At 55.9% G+C, this 22,712-nt stretch overlaps 8 protein-coding genes across 9 annotated transcripts; 4 read left to right on the top strand and 4 right to left on the bottom strand.

Annotated features, from left to right (window-relative positions):
* Positions 1–29: 29 nt before the first annotated feature.
* On the top strand, positions 30–764 carry LMH87_006230 (uncharacterized protein; the record flags this gene model as incomplete). The annotated part of the gene is made up of 1 exon (XM_056204083.1): positions 30–764. One exon carries the CDS (start codon positions 30–32, stop codon positions 762–764), a length of 735 nt encoding a protein of 244 aa, XP_056059475.1.
* Positions 765–1,879: 1,115 nt separating this feature from the next.
* On the top strand, positions 1,880–2,974 carry LMH87_006231 (uncharacterized protein; the record flags this gene model as incomplete). Its single annotated transcript, XM_056204084.1, has 2 exons — positions 1,880–2,223; positions 2,302–2,974. 2 exons carry the CDS (start codon positions 1,880–1,882, stop codon positions 2,972–2,974), a joined length of 1,017 nt encoding a protein of 338 aa, XP_056059476.1.
* A 358-nt stretch (positions 2,975–3,332) lies between these two features.
* Positions 3,333–4,906, bottom strand: LMH87_006232 (uncharacterized protein; the record flags this gene model as incomplete). Its single annotated transcript, XM_056204086.1, has 4 exons — positions 3,333–3,591; positions 3,664–4,034; positions 4,113–4,502; positions 4,586–4,906. The coding sequence occupies 4 exons, from the start codon at positions 4,904–4,906 to the stop codon at positions 3,333–3,335; spliced, it is 1,341 nt and encodes a 446-aa protein (XP_056059477.1).
* A 1,949-nt stretch (positions 4,907–6,855) lies between these two features.
* LMH87_006233 (uncharacterized protein) lies at positions 6,856–9,393 on the bottom strand (the record flags this gene model as incomplete). Its single annotated transcript, XM_056204087.1, has 1 exon — positions 6,856–9,393. One exon carries the CDS (start codon positions 9,391–9,393, stop codon positions 6,856–6,858), a length of 2,538 nt encoding a protein of 845 aa, XP_056059478.1.
* Positions 9,394–13,422: 4,029 nt separating this feature from the next.
* Positions 13,423–13,821, bottom strand: LMH87_006234 (uncharacterized protein; the record flags this gene model as incomplete). 2 transcript variants are annotated; one of them, XM_056204089.1, is made up of 4 exons in its annotated part: positions 13,423–13,455; positions 13,501–13,602; positions 13,682–13,750; positions 13,801–13,821. In XM_056204089.1, 4 exons carry the CDS (start codon positions 13,819–13,821, stop codon positions 13,423–13,425), a joined length of 225 nt encoding a protein of 74 aa, XP_056059479.1. The 2 variants fall into 2 exon arrangements, with proteins under 2 accessions (XP_056059479.1, XP_056059480.1); XM_056204088.1 differs by having other exon boundaries at positions 13,445–13,453.
* A 2,274-nt stretch (positions 13,822–16,095) lies between these two features.
* LMH87_006235 (uncharacterized protein) lies at positions 16,096–17,144 on the top strand (the record flags this gene model as incomplete). The annotated part of the gene is made up of 4 exons (XM_056204090.1): positions 16,096–16,228; positions 16,296–16,507; positions 16,564–16,969; positions 17,023–17,144. The coding sequence occupies 4 exons, from the start codon at positions 16,096–16,098 to the stop codon at positions 17,142–17,144; spliced, it is 873 nt and encodes a 290-aa protein (XP_056059481.1).
* Positions 17,145–17,757: 613 nt separating this feature from the next.
* LMH87_006236 (uncharacterized protein) lies at positions 17,758–19,482 on the top strand (the record flags this gene model as incomplete). The annotated part of the gene is made up of 2 exons (XM_056204091.1): positions 17,758–17,874; positions 18,310–19,482. The coding sequence occupies 2 exons, from the start codon at positions 17,758–17,760 to the stop codon at positions 19,480–19,482; spliced, it is 1,290 nt and encodes a 429-aa protein (XP_056059482.1).
* A 619-nt stretch (positions 19,483–20,101) lies between these two features.
* Positions 20,102–22,397, bottom strand: LMH87_006237 (uncharacterized protein; the record flags this gene model as incomplete). Its single annotated transcript, XM_056204092.1, has 4 exons — positions 20,102–20,186; positions 20,240–22,186; positions 22,247–22,315; positions 22,375–22,397. The coding sequence occupies 4 exons, from the start codon at positions 22,395–22,397 to the stop codon at positions 20,102–20,104; spliced, it is 2,124 nt and encodes a 707-aa protein (XP_056059483.1).
* Between the last annotated feature and the right edge of the window lie 315 nt (positions 22,398–22,712).

Genomic DNA, 22,712 nt, shown 5'->3' on the forward strand with positions numbered 1-22,712 from the left:
GTCGCTCTGGCGACAAATATATCGCTGCAATGCCTGCGTTGCCGCTTCTGCGCGGGACAGTACCGCACGTTGCGACATTTGCACAACCACCGCCATCCTCACCACCCGAAAGCTCCGCAGCCACACCGACCGTCCTCAACGTGACACCCGCCGACCCCCTCGCGGCCCGCGCGCCGCAGAGCACCGACGGCTTCCAGGCCATCCCGACGACCTACAAGGAGCAGGACTCGTCCCCGCCGCCCGGCACCGTCGCCGGCATCGTGCTCGGCTCCGTCGGGGCCTTTCTCCTGATCCTCGCGCTGCTGTACTCGTGCACCGGCTGGGCGCCCGTCTTCCTGCCGTGGTCGTCGTCGTCGCGGCGCACCGTCGTCGTCGAGGACGAGGAGCGCCACCGGCACAAGAGCAGCCGGCGGCACAACCACCCGCGCAGCCGCCGCAGCCGTCGCAGCCGCACCGACACGGAAATGTACGAGGTGCGCACCGCGCAGCGTGCTGCTGCCGCGGCGTCGCGGCCCAGCAGCAGCAGGAGGCCGCCGCCGGTGCAGATGCCGGTGCCGCCGGCCATGATGCCGGGCGTGCGCGTCTCGCAGACGACGACGAGACATGGCGGGCACCCGCCGCCGCGCGTGGTCCGCGACGATGCGACGACGGAGACGGACCTGTCAGAGGATGAGGTGGTGGTGATTGAGGAGCACTCGCCGCCGAGACGCTCGTCGCGCAGGAGCGAGTCGAGGCGCGACAGCAGACGGTATAGTCGCGGCTGAGGGTCCTCGCCCCTACTTTGGAGAGTCGGGTTTTTTCTTCTTCTTATTTTTTGACTCTAATGATTGCGTCGACCCTCGAATGTTGCGTATCTACGTGCGAGAAGTTTTATCGTACAGTGTCACGATTGGTATAATGATACGAGCGAATGTGGGCAGGAAATCGGCTATTCGCCTTGTACATGGACAGCCGTTGTTGTTTGTATTTTCCATCTTTTTTCTTGGCGTTTTATATCGACTATAGGAAGCGTTTGTACATGAAATGAAAGTATGCTCATCTCTTCATCTTTTCCCATAATAACTGGACAACAGATCTGTTGTACCTACACACGGCGCTCAGTCCGAGTCGATGGCCAAAAGAGGCAAAGGGTCTTTCGCCTTGCTCTGGAGCTAGTCGGCATCGAGGATCGAGCACATGACAGAGATGCATTCCGAGGCGGACGCCGTCTTTATTAGTGGCCAGCATGCTACGTAGGCACGTCATGGTGTAGGTACATAGGCGGGGCTCGCTGGCTGTCTGTCAACAGGCTCACGACTTTGTTGTTCTGGCACCGAGTAAAGACTAGAAGTGAAATCACATGCTGTCCGAAGCGACACCAAGAAAGAAAAAAAAAATAGTAAGCCCTGCAGCGGAAGGTGTGTAACACGCCCGACCATTGTTGCCGTCCGCTAGCCCAACTCAGCAATCTTGGTTATTCGTTGGCGCATTGTAGGCGGGCGGCTGGCAAAAGAAAAATCCCGTGGCCAACCCCGAGATTTAGCACCAAATCTGACAAGTGCCATGACATTATCCGGCCCTCTAGTGGCCTCTGCTGGTACAGCCAGCCCAAGACCGACTGAATTGCCGCTCCCGCTGGCCGTGATCCACGGCCCCGCGGCCTCCACTTTCCCCGGCTTCGATCCCGGCTTCTGTTCCCGGCAATGCCTTTTTCCAGGCCCTTTGTTATTTAAAATAGCTTTGCCACCACTTGCTACTGCCTTGTTTCTTTTTCTGTCGCTCTCCAACTTTTATTCTCTTCTCTTCTCATTCAGACACCATTCAAATACCCCAGATACTTTTGCTCCATCCATCTGCCCGCCTTCTACTCCATATTACACACTCACACAACATTGCCAACATGGCTAGCATCGGCACCAATGGCACCAATGGTGTCCATGCCACAAACGGCACAAACGGCACAAACGGCACCAATGGCACCAACGGCGTACACGAGGAAACAAAGCACAAGTTTGACCCCAACTTTACCGACCATGTCATCAACCTCATGAGCCCCGAGACCCAGCCGCGCCACCGCGAGATTCTCACCTCCCTCATCCGCCACATGCACGACTTTTGCCGCGAGGTCGAGCTCAAGCAGGAAGAGTGGATCATTGGCGTCAACTACGTCAACTCGCTCGGCCAGGCCTACAAGAAGAACCGCAACGAGACGTGGCGTCTCTGCGACATTCTCGGCATCGAATCGTAAGCCTTGTCCCATTCCCCCCCCCCCCCCGGCCTCCCCCATGCAAAACGAGCCATGTCCCGCTGACACCCTCGCAGCCTCGTCGATGAAATCAACCACAAGGTCGAGTCCGCCGACGGCAAGGCGCCCACCTCATCCTCCATCCTCGGGCCCTTTTGGTCGCCCGACACGCCCTTCCGCGCCCTCGGCGCCAGCGTCGTCCAGGACATGCCCCCCGACGGGCAGCTGACGCGCTTCCACGGCGTCGTGCGCGACGTCGAGACGGGTCTCGGCATCCCCAACGCCGTCTTTGACATGTGGCAGGCCAGCACCAACGGCAAGTACGACGCCCACGACCCGGAGAACCAGTCGCGCCACAACCTCCGCGGCAAGTTCCGCACCGACGCCGACGGCCGCTTCTGGTTCTACTGCCTCAAGCCGACCGAGTACGCCATCGACACCTCGGGCCCCTCGGCGGAGCTGCTCCGCATCATGGGCCGCCACCCCTGGCGCCCCGCGCACATCCACATGATGGTCACCCACGACGACTACATTGGCGTCACCGCCCAGCTCTACCCCAGCGACGACCCGTACCTCGAGACCGACACGGCGTGCGCGGTCAAGGACGACCTGCTGCTGCAGTTCGAGCCCGTCAGGGACGAGCCCAACGGCGCCACGCTGGATGTCGAGTACAATGTCAACCTGCTGTCGAAAAAGTACAAGCCCGAGTCGAATATGCTGATGCAAAATGCCGACCAGGACAAGTTTTGAAGCTGAGGAAATGAGGAGATGGAAGCAGCATGGGGACACAAGATCTTGAGATACCAAGAGTCTTGATCAAGTTTGATGCATATAGCGATTATCGAGGTACATATTAGCGTTTTTTTTTTATGCGAGAGGACTCATGAGCATGACATTTTCGGCAATTTCGTGACGAGGCAGTGGAAAACTGCATCGTAACTGATTCCAATGGGCCTGCAGACGTCCCAGCAATGCTCCTTTTCCACACAGCTCGCTGACATCTCATCATCTTCCACACCAACGCAACAAAAGTGCAACTGATATTGTTTTGGGCTTCCATTCTTGCTATAATTAATCTCCATGGGCCTGAGCCGCGTTGCAGCGTCATTTACGGATTCGCCTTGACGCCCTTGTTCTGCGCGCCCATCACGAGGAACAGCTCGCCCGTGGCGTCGCTCGTCATAAACAGCCGGCCCTGCCTGTCGAGCAGCAGGCCCGCCGGGCGGAAGCAGTGCTTCTCGCAGTCGGAGTTGTCCGAGTTCCACATGAGCATCTCCTCGGCGTCGCCCTCGTGCGAGCGCTTGACGGGGTTGCCGTTGGCAAACGAGACGCGGCTGAGGCGGTAGCCGTTGGGCGGCTGGCGGTTCCTGCGATTTTGTCCAGTCAGAGAGGGAGACGAGGCGGGCGCAAGGTCGCAAGGGGGACATGTATAGACTCACCAGCTTCCGTGGAACGCAATCAGCGCCGCGCTGCCGTCGTGCAGAAACTTGACGTCCAGCGGCGCCAGGTGCGAGCCAAACGTGATGCGCGGCGGCGTCGCGTGCCGCCGGCACCACAGGTCCGAGTACTGCGGCTGGTGGTCGCCCATGAACTGCGCGCCGACGGTCGGCTCGCGCGTGCCGCCGGCGTAGTCCTTGACGCTCGCCGTGTCAAACATGGACAGGCAGCCCGGGTAGCCAAAGTTGCGGCCGTAGTGGTAGCCGGCCGTGTCGTTGGGGCGTCCGTGAAAGTTCATCTCCTCGCCGGGGTTGCTGTTGTGGATGTCGTCGCCGAGACGCTTCATGTCGTCCAGGGAGTTTTCCACCGACCACTAGGTCCTCGCATGTCAGTTTGTGCTCCTTCGGAACATGTCACACGGCAAGCGACGCTCGGCCAGGTCAAAACTCACAATGTTTCCCGTGGTAGGGTCCTGACCCATGCCCACGCTGTTGCGCAGGCCCCAGCCCATCACGTCGCCTTCCGTGTAGTCCACGGCGTGCTTGCCGTTGACGAGGTCCGCGACGTGGAACACGCGCAGCTGGCTGCGGCCGGATCCAATGTCCGCGGTGCCGGGGTCCACGTTGTCGTTGGAGCCGCGCGTGACGAGCAGCAGGTCCGGGTTCTCGGGCGGAATGTACAGCGTGCGCGTGACGTGGCCCGTCTGGTTCATGCCCGTGATGACGTTGCGCGCCGGCCCGGCCACGCCCGTGGCGGCGTCGTACGTGTAAGCGTAGACGTCTGTGGACGACGACGCAAAGAGGGTCTTGCCGTCGGCTGTGAGGGCGATGCCGTGGTTCAACTAATATCGACTCATCAGTAAGAACAGAAAATTTCGCAGGATGTGAATTCTGAGGGTGGATATGTAAATCGGCGAAAGCGTACCGTCTCATCGACTACAAACTGGGTGCTGCTCTTGACGCAGAGATCCATGCCCTCTGCGCGGTCAAGCTCGAGGCGCCGAAGCCCCTTGCCCTCGGCCATGAGGATGTTGCCCAGGGTGTCTTGCACAAGCTGCCGGGGCTGGCTGATCTGGTTGGTGAGAACCTTCCACGAGACGCCGTTGGCCGTGCGCGGGCTGGAGTTGGGCGCCGGCCCGGGGCAGGCCATGTCCGCCGCCGCAGCGGTGGCCGCAAAGATGACGGCAAGGGCTTTCGACAGCGACATGGCTCTACTTGAATCAAGACGCGGTGCAGCACAACGCATATCTCAAAGTTGATATCAGCAAGACAAGATGATTGAGGGAGAAAAACAAGTCGTACACTACTGTCAGGAGAGCAGCAGACGGGCAAAGCGGGGAGAGACACAAACGATGTACACTCTGCTGTTGCATTGTTCCCATCTAGCTAGAACATAAGTTCCTCCAGTCTGTCCCTCTCACAATGCGACGTTGGTCCTCTCGCACCATCCATATTGACCTAATCAGTTTAGATTGGCTTCCATTGGCAGGTGGCTAGCTCCCGTCGGCTTTAACGCAGGAAGCCCAAACAGGCAAGTCGCTGTAAGCCCGCAGATCTAGCGTCGTGTGCAATGTGGCAGCAGAGGGGCGAACGCGGGTTTCGCCCTCCCAGAGACAGACACCCTGCGCTGGGCATCCTTCTCTGGTCGGGCTGCATTCTGGCCTTCACCTTGTCTCGCTCATGGCTCGTGTGGTCTTGGGTCGTTGGCTGTGGCGGGCGTTCAGAGGCTAGGGATCGACTGACGCCAGGGCATCAAAGCAGCTGTTGGCTTGCTCTTTTGCACAACCGCAGCCCAAAGTAGTTGGCGGACAAACTACTCGGCCGTGAACTCTTCCAGCGCTACAAGGGCCTGGCGGCAACAGGTATGTCCAGTTTTCCCCGCTGGCACTGCGCGGTGAGGTGGGAGTCGCCATGACGTCAGATCTTTCCATAGAGAATGCATGATTTGTTGTTGTCACTATTTTTTTCCTTGTTCTTTTTTTTTTTTTTCGGGATTCGTTTATGAGGCGCAATGATAAAACAGAGTCAATTTCACTCGAGGGCATTGATGATCCAACACAAACGATGCGAAGGAAAGCGGTAGCAGCGTACAATATCCTGCAGAAAGAGGTTGTTGCGCTGGGCAAGACCGACTTTGAGGACGCCTTCACGGCAAAGCATCTTAACGGCGTCTAGACATCGGGTGGGCGCTTGGAATAGTACATAGCTTGCCAATCTTGCTCTTGAGTAACGCTGAGAGACGCCACAGCGCTTGCATCACCAATGCACACAGTCTCGCAGTAACAAAGGACCTTTGCCGGAGAAAGACGTCGCCGACTTTAGGATCCTACAATTCTTCAGCCACTAATGAAGTACAAGTGAAACCACCTACGTGTTGTTGGACAAGGTCTGGGCTGTGAGCGGCCTTGGTTAGAAGTCAACTGTGATTAACCTAAATAGGCAAGGTTGGGGGGATTCAGAGACAGCCCTCATCGCGATGAGACACGGAATAACAGTAAAAGAAAACAATACGTCATCTTGTAAACATCTCCGTTCCTGACACTGCCAATCTGCTCTTACTGCCCCCAAAAAAGAAGGCTTTCGACACATACGGTTGACTTCGTGCAGAAAGTTTGTCCCCTCTTGGCAGGTGCTGAAGGCTCCTGATACGCAGAGGCAGCGATGCTCAGCACCTCATTCGGCCCGCCAAGTTATACGCACGGCGAGTGCTTCGTTGTAATAAGATGTGTATTTGTAACAAGTTTTATTCATGCTCTGTTCATCTTCCGCCGCCATCCATATTGCGCTTCTGCTTCATGCAACACCGCGCTGGAGGTGAAATTTTCCAGGACCAACTAATATCCAAAATAAAACAAATAGTACAAAGACTCATAACATGTCATTCCACTATCCCGATATATGCCAGGGTAGGGCGTCATTAATGGTAGAAAGGGGAAAGAGCGTAGTTCTTGCCATTCAGGCTAGACACAGATAAGGAAAAGGCTTTCAAAGTCATGAAAGATCGTGAGCGCATCAAGAAACGGCCGAGTTGGTTGTATAGCTCGTTTCTAAATATGCTGGTGCCGGCACCAGCATACGATACTGTTGGGGATTCGTATGATAGCAACGATGATGCGATAATAAGACAACAGATTCTTGGAATGTAAAGATTTGGGTCCGGTGACGGTCTTGGTCTAGTAGTGTGGTAATTTCACATTACACCCGCAGGGATGCAGTTGGGGGGAGAGGGGGCAGCTCTCGCAGTGGTGGGGGGACTGGAGGGGGCATCATATGTGGCATGCTCCGGCGATTCAGAACAGCTCGTTCCTTGTCCGTCTTCGGGGTAGTGGCGGCATCTGGCAGCGCGGGGAGAGGACCAGCAGGTGGTGGCGGCATGGGCGGTAGAACCGAGGCTGGCCGATGTTCATCCGAAGACGAATGTCGGCGGTGTCCCAGCGCGGTGAAGCCGGTGTTTAGGCTGGCTCGTCTCGTTTCCTGCTGTGGTGCAGGCGGCTCAGAAGGAATTGATCCCATGGTTGATTGGCGACGAGATATGTTTCGGTTCCAAGTAGAGATTGGCAGAGTCAGTGGTTCATGGGCCACGGTAGAAAGACGCTTTGAGGCGCGGATGGCCCGCATATCAAAATCCGGGCTGTTCCTGCGCATGCCGGCAAGTGGAGGTCGGGCTCGGCGCGGGCTGATTCGGTAACTGGGCGAGGGCGATGTGATAAGGTCGCTGCTGGCCAAGCTAGAGCGGGGAGAGGTCATGTCAGATTTGACGTCCGCAGAGCTGCGGGGGCTGTGTCGTCGAGGATGGCGCTGGCGCTGCTCTCTGGCCTGCTCTTTGACGGGAGACAGCCCTTGGCGGCTGGTGCCGTCGGCAGTGGGTGGCCGGACGGGCAGCTCGGGTCTGGGTGATTGGTGGTCGGCAACCATGGAGAGAGGTCGCGAGGATCGCAATGCGGGGGGGGGTTTTGATCGAAGAGAACGCGAAGCAAAGGTGACGGTGTTTGGTGAAGGGGGAGACTGCGAGTTGGAAGAGTTGATGCGAACATGAGAAAATCGTCGGGTTGATGACTGTGGTACGCTGAAATTGGGGGCAACGAGCCCCGTGGGAGACTCCAAGGCCTCATTTGGCATGGGCAGGAAAGGATCTTCTGATTGGGAGTTGCGATGGTCAGCGCTGACGTCAATGAACAGACCGGCATTCTGCATGGTGGAGCGTCGGCTGGCAATGACAGATGCATTGGGGCGAAGCTTAGCATCAGCTTTCTTTGAGCCGTGAGAATATTCGAACGAATCACAGGTTTCGGTAGAGTCACGAGGAAAGGCATCGGCGATCGGAGAGCGCTCTGGGGAAGAGGCAGCAGACGTTACCGCAGTTCGCCTATCAGCAGAAGCAAAGGAAAGACGATTCCCGTTACTGTCCCGCAAGTTATCGAGCTGCCTGCCGTCCTGGGACACGACGCTGTTGGTCGTCGAGACCTCGTCGAGGCTCTGCTCTCTGCTGTGGTGAAAGTCGCCGACTCTCAGTGTCAAGTCGCAGTCGCTGCTGCTTCCTCGGCGGCTGGGGTTCGTAGAGGAGAAGCGCATCAAGTCTCGGACGACAATGGCTCTGGGTGCTTGTCTCGGAGCAGCAGGACGTTCAGGTACGCCGGTTTCGGACAACTTGCGCTTACCACCGAGCTTCTCGATTTCGCCGCGAAGAGTAGCCATCCAGCTGTCCAAGTCACCGGGGCTCTCGAATACCATCAAGATGTTGGCAGTTTCGCGCTTCTCTCCTGCGAGAATTGACAGCTTGGATAGGATTGACTTTGTTTCGTTGACGGGGTTGACTGCATTTAGTTCCGTGGATGAAGAGACTTGGAGTACCCAGTGCTGTCCAGGAATGGAGTCCGTAACGAAGGCAGCAGAAGTGTGGCTCAGCTTGAGGACTTTTTCAGGTAAGCGATCATAATTGCCTGCACCAGAATATTGTAGTAGATGTCCTGAAGTAGTCAAGAGATAAATTTTGGTGGTCCATTGCAGGTTAGACAGAGATGGGTTCTTGCCGTGCTTCTTCTTGGTCTTTTCTTTCGGGTTGCGCTCCTCCATGGTCAGCTGCTCAGCTGCAAGAGCGGCCGAGATATTCCTTTCGTGAAGCCGCAAAACCATTTCTGTCGACATGGTAACGGCAGGTAGGGTCGCCTGACGAATAGTTTGCGGGAATGCCTTGAAAAGCTGTGGCATTTCCCAAGCAGCAAGCGACTCGTGGGATGTATTCTCCTGGATGGAGGCCTTGCGGCCAGGCACTGCGGGATTTACAGCGTGGCTTTGGCGCCGAAGAGATCGGGCTCTTGGGACGGAAGATGCCCTCTTTGCAGCGGCGGACAAGTTACGTGCTGGTTCTGGTAAAGGAGGGGCGTGGACGTTCGAAGCATTGCCGTTGTCTGTCGAAGCGGTATGGGGTGTGCGCAAGTCTGACTTTGGGGCGTTCTGGGTAGTTGCTGAGGGTTCGGCCTTGTCCTTGCTCAGCTTTGAGCGGCTGAATATGTGACGAAGGCTTCGCTTGGATGATTTGGGGGCGAGCGGCTGCTGTAGTGACTGTAACAACGGTTGGGGCGCATACTGCAGCTGTGGCAGAGGAGGCTCCTCCTTCTGGGCCGGCTGCTTGAGAGCATCGGCCAGGTAGCGATTGGAGCGGCGAGACCTCAGAGAAAGATAATGCGAAGGCCCGCGTGTTTCGGTGCCGGCGGCGGCCTCGTCGGGAGGCATGGTAGAAGACGGATGTGCGTATGCGAAGCTTGCTGATTAGAAGGAAGTCTAATGTTGGTGAAAAGGAGCAAAATCGCCGGCTATGAATGCAGAGGCGGCGCAAGCACAACAATGAGCGAGGGTTCGGTTGTTGACCGTTGCAACCATGGCAGGGCAGGTAAGCAAAGAGCCAGGTGTCAGGGCGAAGCCGGGCGAGTGGAGGGTGATGGGTCGAGGTTTAAGACAATGACTCAAATATAGGCGAGGGTCGAGGTGATGACGGCAAAACAATGCGAGCAAGACCGCAATTTGAAGTGGGCATGCAAGAAAGAGGCGGAGAATTAATTAGTTGGCCAGTATATCAATTGGCAGAAGAGAGCGGCGTCATGTGAGAGCGCAGGACGACGGGACAGATATGGAGTATAATCGTGAGAGGCTGCGAGGCTGTCAAGGGCGCCGTGTTGGAGGATGACGAGGATGAGGAGGAAGAGTAGGATGAGAAAAAGAGTGTGACACGTCGAGGAGCAGATTGACGAGAGTACGACAGAAAAGCAGAGAGCATATGATACATGGAGGCGGCAGGGTGTAAATAAGATTCGGCGAGGGTCGCGCAGGACAATGGGGAATGCGGCGGGCAACGGGCGATGGGCGAGTTGGCGTTCTGGGAGCTAGCATACTGGTCAGTGGTAACTAGCAGGAACCAGGAGGAGGAGCAAGCGAACGGGCGAGCAACAACGCGTAACAGTCAACCAGGGCGACCAGGATAGGGTTAGTTGGGCCATGAGTCCACGAGCTAGTGGTCGATGGGGCGGAGGAGGGGGCTCGGGGGCGTGCGAGGACCTGGGCAATCGTGGATCAAAGTTTTGCGGGTGGATAAGGTGGATAGAATGGCGCGGATGGATGTGACGGGCGTGTGGGTGGCATGATGATGGGCGACGAGGCTTGGATGTTGGTGGTGATGGTGTTTGTGGTGCTGGCCGGAGTGGGCTGGGAGTTGTACTGAGGACCTGCTACCAGTGTCCCGTAGGATTTATTATGGCAAGATGGTAGGCAGGTACCTATGGGTAGGCTGTGAGCTGGCCCCACTAGTTGGCCCCTAGAAAAAGGGCGTTTATTAGGGGCTTACAGCGCTGGAAAGGCGCACCTTGTGCCTGTGTCTGATTACGGTATTACCAGTACTGGTAGGTAGCTGTTCCTGGGGTGCCTTGAACACGGATCGACGCCGAGGAACCTGCCGCGAACCTTGCCCGACAACCTCGGCGGAGAGCGGTGGGGAGGGCATCCAGTCGAGAACAATTGCCCAAAAGGACAAAGGAAATGCTCCAGTTTTGCACTGCAAAGGGAAAAGGGCATGCACCGAAACTTTGCGTCGTGGTGCCAGGATTCGGCGTCAGACAAAAAGGGTGCCATGTGTCTGGTGTCATTGTCAGACAAGGCTGCACATGCGACCACGGTGTCCTTGAACGGACCGCGATTAGAAAAAAGTAAAAAAGTACACTGTCACGAAAAACGACGAAAAAAAAAAAAAAAAAAAAAGAATTGGCAATTTAATTGACGCGAAAAGCAAAGGGTGGCAGTGTGTAATTAAACGGTCCAACGATAATGGGATGAGATTAACATGAAATGGGCTGCCATGCGCCTGCGTTGGAAGGCTTGAAGCCGTCAAGCCCTGAAGCCCATGCGCAGTCGTTGCAGGGGTCTGCGACCACTGTGGTCGGGCAGGGGCAGGGGCAGGTACAGGGACAGGGAGGGGCAGAGACAGGGGACAACCTAGGGACATGGCCGATGGAAGTGCTGTCACAGCGGGCGATTGCAGCGAGAGCGTGGCCGATGCCGCGAGGGAGGGCCTAACTTGTTATTATTTAGGACCCAGCAGCTTGGTGTGGCATGACTACCAGCAGGGATACTCATCGACTATTGGTACTGAGTATCCGTACTGGTACCAGTGTCAGTGGTTGAGAATACTGGCAAGGCGCAGTGAGTCCAGGCCAACGGCCTTGTTCAAACTACTTGCTCGGTTTTGCAATACTGAGTAAAGGCGTTCGTTGACGAGGGAATGCACAGCCCGGATCTCTACACAAGCAGTGCGCGGCGGCACAGACAAACGAGCGTGTCGACGCCGAACCTGAACCTGCACCTGCATATCAGTACGGTAACGGGCCCAAGGAGTGCATGTCTCGCTGCTGCATGCATTACAATTTACCAGCAGCGCATTGTTGCCAGTAGAGGTTAGATGAGTATTACTTGTCCTTGGCCCGCACTGTCGTACGTATCCATACGGGGTGCATATGTGCGGTGCCCATCCGTACTGGTGCTGGTAGTCATCCGTACTGGCACACATCATATGTGCCAAATGTGCCGGTGCATGTTTTGTGCTTGCACCGCCGACCGTATGTACCAGTGCCGTACCTGCCTTAGTGCCCGCTGCACGCGTTGCCTCCGCCTCCCTCGCAGCCCTTCCCGACGTCGCGTCTTGATTGTGCGTATCTCCTCTCTCGCTCGTTTGCTCTCCATTTCTCTCTTTCTCTCTCTCTCCTGTTCGACAACTGCTCACTTTACATCATTCTCATTCTCATTTGCGTTTTGCCTGCCCCCGGCAAAGATGACTAGCACCGTTTTTTTTCTTCCTATCAACGCACTAAAAAAAAAATGTACAGGGATTCAAGCGCAAATCCTTCCCCCCAGCGCGTTCGCGGCCCTGCTCAAGTCAACTCCGGGCCCCTCTTCCGGAGGCGTCCGCCGGCTCCGCTCCATCACCACTCGTCACATGGCGCTAGACCAAAAACCGACTCCAATGCCCCCATTGTCCTCTTTGCCGAGAGAGCAATTTTCACCAGCCTGCTCCAGTCTTCCTGGATGCGACGCGTCGCTGCCCATCGCGATGCATCCTCTGGGGCGGCTGGAAGGAGGAAGAACACGGGACCAGAGACCTTGGACGCTGATGCATGCAGCTCTCCAGCTTTTCGTCTGGAGTGCAACGGTCCAGCTCCCCATGCAAACTCTCCGTACCAGCCATCGTCATCTTCTTTACAACTTTGAAAGCAACCACACAAGAAAACTAGTATCGCAACTCTCCTTATCCAGTTGTGGCTTTCTATCCGGCCCGCCCGCTCACACTGTGCAGCACCGCTTCGTATTGCCGGACTTTAACTGCGAGCCCATGTTCTGTCGTCCTTCTCCGCAGATGCCCCAACTGCACCACTCTACGAAGCTAGTCTCGCGCACACGTATTTTCCTCATGTGTAATAATAAATCCTGGATGTGTACTGTGGACAGGCGATATACGAAGTCGCTACTCGGCCCATTACCGAAGCTCTCCGCATCTTGACTTCGTCATTCGACAATCTATAGTCTGTGCTGCTCTGCCGGCTCTTACAAGCCTCTTATCACAAACCTTCTACTCCGTCCTCTTGGCTCACATAGGACAGCTTTGCCCACTACGGAACATACCTGACCGGCAGCTCTTTTTTGTTTGCGATCAAGCTTGCCCCATACGAGAGCCTGGTTCGAGTCAAAATGCTTCATTCGCACCAATTCTCGCACTTGCGCTGCTAGCCTCCAAAGCTCTTGGCGCCACAGTTGGGGATCTTACGAGTCAATCCTCTGGCTACTCCCGCGGCGAACTGACCCAAAAACTAATCATCCAGAGTTGTGCCCACTCATGCCCATGCCCGTCTCCGACAAATCTCGCCCACCAAATCTGCGCTTACATGTTGCTTCGCGCAGGTTTTCGCACCTCGCAACCCGAAATCGATCTTGACCGATCATATTGAAATCTCGTCTCCTTGTTTCAATCTTTGCTGAACAGCCCCTGTCAAGTACCGACACGCCGGTCCTCGGTTGTATGCTAGGTGGACCGCATTGGCTTGAGCGCCATTCAGCGTACGGAGTACTCCGTACTTGCTCGCTATAAAACTCCAACAGTATTACCATATTTTGCGAACAAGGATTCTATATTTGGGACGCGAGAAGCTGGCCATGTAGCTATCAACTGTCATTTCCGACCACACATGTTGACATGCCATGAATAATTATCGCTGCAGTGGCTTTTTACCTTTGAGCTCCATTGCGCTCAGGTCGCCTCTACAGGGGTCAGCACCCGTTCTCACTGGAGTCCAGGAGACTCACCGGCAAGAGATGTGTTTCAGAACTGCAACGCTTCCTGTCTTCTTTGCGTGCGCTGCTGTCGAGACGGGAGCTGTGCGTGCCTGACCACCTTGGGCTTGCCAACTGACGATGAAACACTTTCCTATGCCTTGTCCTCCACAGAACAGGCGATCACGGTGAACGGGGAGTCTCGATATCATACCCCAAAACGTTCTGTCCACTTGGTCAGCGTCTGGGGGTGCCAAGACGAGAAGCCAACTATGTAACAACTCTGGCTCAGTCAATTCATGTTTCTGTCACCAAATCTCACGAATCGCTCACACTATCTTGCGTTATCAACATCTTCACCAATCGCTGTGTTGCGCAACTCGGCGCTTTAAGAGACGAACTTGGACCGCCCCCCGCTCCGCGATTATTGCAACATGCTTTATTAGCTAAATCTATGCAATCCAGCTCTTTCCCGTGTGCTCGGCTGATGACCGGGCCGGCCTCGTCTGCCCGTCCCAGGTAGCCTGCCGACCTGCAGTAATAGAGTATGTCTGTGCGCCGAGCGGCCCTGCACATAGACCAGACACGCGCGTTCTGCACCCCAACGGCAGATGCACGTCCACAGTCTGATCACGAGTCGACATGAATTACCTCCAGGGACACCCCTAGTTGGGATGGCTCAGTTGGAGAAGAAGGCCCATTCATGCAGCTCTGAGAAGGTGGCCAATGTGGCATCTTGTCTCTCGTCCCTCGTGGGCTGCAGCTAGCCACCTCTGTCCGTCTGGACTCTCCCTTCTGCCCGGCGACAATTTTGCGCCTTTGTCAGTTTACAGGTTTTGCAATCTCTCTCAAACTCGGCGGCGTCGGACTATTTTCCCTGCCCCCCAATCATCGCATCGTTCGCCGTTGCACAAGGCTACCCACCTCCGCCTTGCAAAGCCCACCCAAGTTTCATCCCATCCCGTCTGTAGCCGTTTGCATCACCATTACTCGTGCAAGAGAGCCATGTCGAGTGCATTTGGCCTCGTGGGATGCTTTTTTTGGCATGTTTGCCTTGCTTGGTAAGAGCGCCTCCCCCGCTGCAGACAAGGTTGTCGCCTGTCATCGGCTCTCGGGCCCTTTGTTTCCATTGCAGCGAGCCCGGCCCCCCCAAGAACGCCTGTGCTTGTCCTCTCTTCTCAACAAGTTGGTGACCAATGCCGCGGGCGAGAAGCCGCGATTAGCTTTTCAGGTAGGAAAAGTCATAGCATATACATGAGCGTGTCGCAGGCTGCGCTTTTATGCAATGCGAGGGCTTATAATCCCTTCCTTGGTTACACGAGGAGTGTCCCGTGTACTACAACTGCCAGTTGTCATGCATGGCTGCTGGGTTGACTGATTAGCTATTGTTACATTGGCAGAGGTCTTTCTTTCATGGTCGTCTTTTTTTTCGGACCATGAGCAGTAATCGCGAAGCTGACTGTAGGATTAAAATCGTAGTTGCGCTAGCCAAGTTGTAAAGTAAAGACGTCTCTTCAACCATTGAACCTACTCATTTTAAACCCCACGACTTCCCTCCAACTGCATTGCCAAGACTGCGGCCAAGGCAGAGTCTAACCGGCTCTGAGCCATGGCTCTTACATTGCACAAGGGGTTACTTAACACTGGCGTGTCTATTGGAGCGGTGCTCAAGCATCTGCGCTTGTGAAAAAGGCCATGGAATGCATCGAAAGGAATGTAAGCATACCGGATTACAACTGTCGGCATCACTGTGCACTTTTACTAGTCGCAGCTCAGGAAGCCCGATTTTCCTCTGCAAAGCGACATGACCGCGGCACTGAGTATGCAAGACTCTCTTCTCCTCTATTTCTGCCCAAGGTACTCTGCGCAAGTCCAAGGAGATCGATTGACTGGAGCGAGGCACTTGCAGCTAGGATGCTACCCCGACGAGAGCTCATGGTAGCTCAGAGAGCAAAAATTGCAATCATTCCCTGAATGTTATTCAGTGACATGGGTAACATTTATATCGGCTAATTCGCATGTAGCTCTCTGTCTTCCAAAGATGTCAAGAGCCGCACCCATTGTTCGCATTTTCTTTATATGTTACAAGACAGCTCGTAAGTACGGTACGTAGAGTTGAGAAGGTGGCGCTTGCTTCGTGCAAGTTCATACGTAGCCATCAGCACAGCCGATTAAAGCAACCATTCTTGCTACGTGCGGCTGATAAAATAAAGTTTATAGTCTGAATCGCGACCGTTGCACGCGGCCAACGTTGGTGGAGAAGCAGCGGCTGGCGCAGGGTCAAGCAGTCAAGCTCCAGCCTCCCAGAAGCTCCGCTCCGCCACAGACTGCAGTAGGCAGTGCCCCGCCGTTGACGTCGGATCTGGTGACTTGCTCCCGACAACATGTTGATTTTCCTTTGATGTGCGACGTTACGACTTTCCACGTCATGTCCGTGTTTATCCGCCCCGATTTCTCCTGATTGATTTAAGCAGTGAGATTGCCATTCATTCATCGAAACGTCCCACGACAACCATCTGACGCAGCAACAAGCACAACCCCACCACCTGATACCCAGGTAGCAAACGACACGCCCGAACGACCCGACCAACATCACGCCACGCGTCATATCCACGGCATTCTTCAGCGATGGCTTCGCAGACGGACTCATCAGCTCTCCCGCGGTCGGCATCTCCAACTGGCTCGCCCCGCGGACCCTCGGCCACCTCCCTGCAAGCTGCTGCTACAGTCAATGCCGGCCTCAATCGAGAGCTCTCTCCACGTAAGCCACTGCTGCCGCCCACTCTACTACATTGGCAACCGCGATAACACTGACCAAGCACCCACAGGCTCTTCGACGAGCTCGCTCACCCGCGCCCACCGGTCATCCTCCAATGCAGGCAGGCGTCGATCTAACGTCCTGATGAACCTGCAACTGAACGATCCCGCTGTCCCTGCCCCCGGCGAGATGGTCTCCGAACACGGCATCCCGCAACATCACAGAGCCCCGAGCCTCGGAGAGCTGCACCAAGAGCTCGAGGCAGAACAAGAGGCTCATGTGGTAAGCAAAGCCTGCGTTGTCATGTCCTTGACCTTTGCTGATTTTCTGCCCTCCAGAATCGCCTGCTTCAGATGATCCGTCAGCAACAGCTCGAGCTTCAGCGACTCCAAGCTAGCAACCCAACCCACAGCCATGGCGCATCTGCCGAGGACAGCAGTGCCGTATCCGATCGCACGGCGCCACCCGTCTCGCAGGGAGCTCTGCCGACCCCGCCAGTTGGATCGTATCCTCGCTCGCCCGTGTACCATCACCGACCGTCTCTTGACATGGCCCGCGCCGACCTCCATCGCCGATCCAGAACACCCAGCCGCGGCGCATCTCCAAGACTGCGATCTACTTCGATCAGCGCCGAGAGCGGCGACTGGGCTTTGGGCGGACGTGACGAAAGTGCCTTTTACCAAGCAGAGGCGCAGATGCTCACAAGAGAGAATCAGATGCTGAAGCATCGCATACATGACTTACGTAAGATGGCTGATGATGATTTGCTGCCTATCTAGATGCTAACATCGAAATAGAAAAGCAGCTCAGCGACCTCTCGGCTAGCCAGGGATCCAATGAACCACCAACGCCATCGAGCCTTGGTCGCTCAAGCTCTGCGGCTGATCCCTCTGCCGAACCTACCGAGACCGATGCATAAGTCTCATCTCACGCGCTCTACTCTCGGAGCCTGAAGACTGAAAATGAGAGGTATCTGGCCAACGCAATCGCGTATTTTACAATGTGGAGTTTGGGCGAGTAATGAAGGATGTACGTTAATTAGGACGATCAAACAGTATGCTCCTTGGGTCGAATGGCTTTGCTAGATATCAAATATTTCATAATTTTTATGCCACTCACAATGTACTGTATTACTTGAGAGCGTAGTCTTCAATTTTACCATGGGACCCTGCTGACTGACATATATCGGTGTTCCGGCCGTTATCCTCACGGACTGGGTCCGGCAGGGGCCTAGTAGAGCAGCGACATCGGCTCCTATCCGCTTGCGAAGTTGCCAATTCTTTTAAAAAGAAAAGCAAGTCATATTCCAACGATTTATTTCAGGTCTCTAGTATTTGAGCCTGTCTTTCGATTTTTGAGGAACCCTCGCTTTATTGAGCACCGGCGACCTTTGCTCGGATCCATCGATACCCACCAGCCTACGGCAGGTAGTCCGCTCTCTCCACGATCCGAACCTACTTGAATCCCTCCAACTTACACACCCTCCGTTACCACAATCAAAAACTCAACAGGCCAGCTAAAGTCGTTGTGCAATGCTGGCCAGGCGAGCGACACCCTTGCTGGTACCGCTGCCATCAAAGCCATGCTCGCCAATTGCCCGAGCCTTTTTTAGCGTGACGGCAGCGCCGCGCGCCGATTTCACTCATGCTGTAAGGTGCCTCCCGCCCATCCCATATTTCCAATACCTACGTATACCTCCATCCCTCGCACTTTGATATCGAGATCCTGGTCCCCTCCTTTGGATTTGAGCCCTATCAATTGATGGGTTTCGAGCTGCTGCATGAGTGTAGTGCTGTTGAAACATGAATGCCCCCTCCTGATCTCACCCCCCCCCCCCAGGCGGCGTTTCAAAGTTATAGTGTTTCCATTATTTGTCGACAACTCGCGGACTACCCTTCTTTGACGTCATGAGAGTTGTATTTGGGACAGGACTGGTTTCAATGACAAATTTTTGGCTGCGCTGGCTGTTCCCCGTCGACCTAGTCTAAGCAGCCGGTCGAGCATCATATCTGGAACTACTTTGACTTACTAGAAACAATTTATGAAACGATTTCTCAAAGGGCCAAGACTAATTCGTTTCCCAGGTCATTGGCGGCGGCGTAGTCGGCATCGCCGTTGCGCGACAGCTCGCGCAGCGCTCGTCCGGGTCCACGGTGCTGATTGAGCGGCACACGGCGCTGGGCACCGAGACGAGCTCGCGGAACAGCGAGGTCATCCACGCCGGCATCTACTACGGCGCCGATAGCCTCAAGGCGCGCATGTGCATCCGCGGCAAGCACCTGCTCTATGACCTCTGCGCGCGGCACGGCGTCGACCACCGCCGCACCGGCAAATGGATCGTCGCGCAGACGCCCGCGCAGCGCGAGTCGCTGGAGGCGTTCCACGCCGTCTGCCGCGACAGGCTGGGCGTTCCCACGCGCTGGGTCTCGGCGGCCGAGGTCGAGAGGGACGGCCAGGGCGTCGTGGCTGCCGCGGGGGCGCTCGAGAGCCCGACGACGGGCATCGTCGACTCGCATGGCCTGATGACCTGCCTGGCGGGTCTCTTCGAGGACGAGGGAGGCATCGTGGCGCTCAACTCGCCCGTCATCGGCGTCCGTCCAGAACAAGGCGGCGGCGGCGATGACGGCACGCCGGGTACGAACGGCTGGGCGGTGGACGTGCGCGACGGCGCGACGGGGGAGACGTCCACCATCACCGCCGACAGCATCGTCAACGCCGCGGGCCTCGGCGCCGCGCACATCCACAACATGATTGCGGCGCCAGACCGGCAGATGGCGCTGCACTACGCCAAGGGCAACTACTTTTCCTACGCGTCCTCGCGGCCCGCCGTCTCGCGGCTCATCTACCCGGTGCCCGAGCCTGGACTCGGCGGCCTCGGCACGCACCTGACGCTCGACCTCGGCGGCCGCATGCGCTTCGGCCCGGACGTCGAGTGGGTGCGTAGCCCCGACGACCTCGCGGCCTTCAGCAAGGCGACCGCGCGCGGCGCGGCGCGCCTGCGCGAGGCCGTCGCCGAGATCCAAAAGTACCTGCCGGGCGTCGACCCGGCGTGCCTGGAGCCCGACTACGCGGGCATACGGCCCAAGCTGATGGGGAAAGACCACAAGGGCTTCGTCGACTTTGAGATTCGCGAGGAGGACGGATACCGCGGCTGGGTGAACCTGCTCGGGATCGAGAGCCCAGGGCTGACGAGCGCGTTGGCGATTGCGGAGAGGGTCGAGGAGATGCTGTACGGGAATGCGCGCGATGCTCAATAAAGTCCGCGCCATTCTATACATAAGCGTCGTTTAGATGTTATCCAGGAGAGATGTCTACAGCTCGTGTGTGCCTGGCTCATCTATAAGTCTAAATATCCGAGGCTGGCACGAGCCGGCACATGTCACATTGCATAGACTGGGCCTGTAATATATTATCAAACAGTACTCTCGTGGGTATTCTACCTGCGCCAAAGCTCTACAGCTACCGTCCCACAGTATAACGACTGCCGCGACGCCAACAGCCAATCTTCAACGCTTGATCCAAAGATGGTCAACTCATCGCTCCAAAGCCTTAGAAACAACAACAAACAAGTCGAGACATGCGCTTGGCATAGCTTGTCGCTGTGCAACAAACGCGGCAAAATCCACAAATTTCCTTCATAAACCGTGAGACCAGACCACAAACATAACAGTTTCCGTCTCCATAAAACGCCACGGTACGATGCTCATTGATTGCACCTGAGCATTGAGAAGAAAAGAAAGAAAAAAACGTCCGCAAATAAAAGAACATCAACTCCGAGTCCGCGTAAAGAGCGCATGCTAATGATGTAAGCGAAGGGGATATTGAACAATAACAACGATGGCCAAAACTGAATGGGCGAATGGGCGGGTCGTGGCTTTAGCGCATCTGCATGCTGGGGAAGAAGAGTCGACTTTGAGCGTTGATCTGGAACTCGTAGATGCCGTTTTGGGCTCCCACGAATCTGTGTACATTGTTAGCAATCAAGTCAATGGAACCGGAGGCGGGTTTTCTTACAAGGTACGACCATCGTCACTCCAGGCAAGCCCAGCGGTGTTGTCTGGTGAAGGCGGCACTTCGAACAGCCCAGCGTGCTCCGTGACAAGAGTTCCTCGAATCGCGCTTTCTTCCCATCGGTTGACGACTTGGTTGACCAAAGGTACCAACAGAGAGGAATCATCGCGTTCGGGGTCGTTGGCGAGAGTGCTGGCAGCCGTGGTCGCGGGCCGCGATGCAGATCCGGTTCCGCTTCCTGTGGCAGTCCCTGCAGCGGCTCCTGTTGCGGTCGATGTCCCGGTTCCGGCAGGAGTTCCGGTGCTTCTCTCCTGGGCCTGTAGAATATCGAGAACGTTGAGATATGATGCGTCCGCGTGGCTGTTCCCGTCACGTTCACGCTGCTCGCGCATGGCAGCCACAGTTTCGCCCAGCCTGTCGATCCATCTCTGGTCTCGACGTCCAGAGAGTCTGTCACTCGGCTCTCTCGCAGCTTGTCGAATGTTTCTGACGCGGTCAGTGACCCTCTCTCGTTCCCTCTGGTCTCGATATGAGTTGAGCGTCTCGGAACTTCCGCGAGTGGCACTACTACTGCGCTGGCGAGGCCGCGACGACTCATTTTCGGTGGTCGGTGGTCGTATGCTCGCTAGATATGACCAGGAAGAGTCGGCCATGGCGGTGTCTGCACCGTCAGTCCGCTGCGTTATTCTGTCTCGTCGGCGACGGTCTCCTTGTATAGCTTCCAGTACCAACGTCTCACTTGGTGTGAGTGGCTGATTTAGAGTGTCGATCCGGCCCCCCCCTTCGCGTCTGGTAGTTGATAGGCCACCCCGAGCCAGCTGACCGCCGTCCCTCCTTGATGAACTCTGTCCGTCCAGAAGCCTGGGATCAATAGTATTGCGGTCAAATATGTTGACATGTTCAAAGTCGGCGTCTGCGTTGATGTCGACAATCTGGCGAACGATGAAATTTGCCCGTACATCAGCAATACCGATATGGCCACGGTCTTCCGTCCAAGCCAGAATATCAAATGGGCCAGGGCAAAATGCCATGTCACGGATTGCGCCTGGGCCGCTTCGGGGTCTCGATGACTCCAAGGTTGTGATAAGGGGTTGTGCGTCGACGTTTAACAGCAGCTCGCCGTCATATATAGAAATGACACCATGCTGCGTGCCAACAGCAAGGTACGAGCCAGAGTTCGAGAAGCACGCGGCGAAACTACCACGACTGTCTGCTCTGTCACCCTTTTTCTGGCTTTTAAGCATCAGTCGTCGCCGTAGTTCCCATGTATACTCTGGCAGACGTCCTGACTCGCGCGACGTTTCTGTGCGAACATGAACATAGAGATAAGGGTCATCCAGGATAGCAACCATGATGCGTCCGTCAGGCGAAATAGTCGCGCGGTTGACGAAATCGGGGTAGGTGACGATGTCGAGTGGAGCTGTCTTATCGCTCTGATCGAAGTCGCGTAAGCTGATGACGGTCACAGTGCAGTCATTGTTAGCTAGAATAGCAACTGGCTCCGTGTAGGCTCCTACGACAGGAGGGGCCAGAGCACCAGGAAACCACATGGTAATGCAGTTGACGCGATCGTTTGCTAGCTTGACGCTTTTCGCAATCAGGCTCTTGTTTGACCGTCGCGCTTGGGTTATTAGTGAAAGAAGCGATTCCTCGCGAGACTCCATGTTCAACGGTAACCGAGCGTCGGGGTCCAAATTCAGCGGCGTGTTGGGATTGCTGCTGTCGGTGCCTTCGTCGAGACGAATAGCGACAAAGTCGCCACTCTCACTTCCACAGCATAGCCATCCGTTCTCCGCCACCAGACATCGGGGTGCGAATGTGAGCAGCTTTATTGTTTCACATTCTTGTGTCGAAGTATTCAGCCTCTGGACATGGTTGCTACCATTGCCACCAGGGAAATATATGAGGTGACGTTTTTCGGCGGAGATGAGGGATCGGAGCTGCCAATGTCTGAGGGTACATCATTAGAGGGATTCGCTAGATAGAATGCAACTATCGGGATTGACATACTGTGAGCGAACCGGGATGCGATAGTGCTTCCGCCGCTTGCTCGAGACTATGCTCTCTGTGTGGCAGTACCTGGAGGGATGCTTGATTAGCGATGGATTCAACCAGCGTGCAACGATGTTGAGACCAACACTGCATCATGGTTCGCAGTCATGATGGCTATACAAGTCTAGCCGCAACAATGTACCGGCGGCGGTGCTGTGCCACCAGGTGGCGAAAGCCAGAATTGGGATTGCGACTCGCGAAGATGGGGTACCAGGGCCGCTTGCTAGCGAAGTCCGCGAAGACAGGCGCAAGCACGCAAGGCGCTGCACTCGAGGTCAGGACAAAAGTCTCAAAATCGGAAGTGTTGCTAGAGGAGCTTTCGATGGGCTGATTTGGCGAGACGGAGGAGGTGATGCGGAGGCGGAGATGAGGCAAAGGTCGAGCTTTGGGTCGTGCGATGGTAGTAAATGACGTCCCTCGGGTT

The sequence above is a fragment of the Akanthomyces muscarius genome, chromosome 1, assembly GCF_028009165.1.
Source record: "Akanthomyces muscarius strain Ve6 chromosome 1, whole genome shotgun sequence".
Taxonomy (NCBI): domain Eukaryota; kingdom Fungi; phylum Ascomycota; class Sordariomycetes; order Hypocreales; family Cordycipitaceae; genus Akanthomyces; species Akanthomyces muscarius.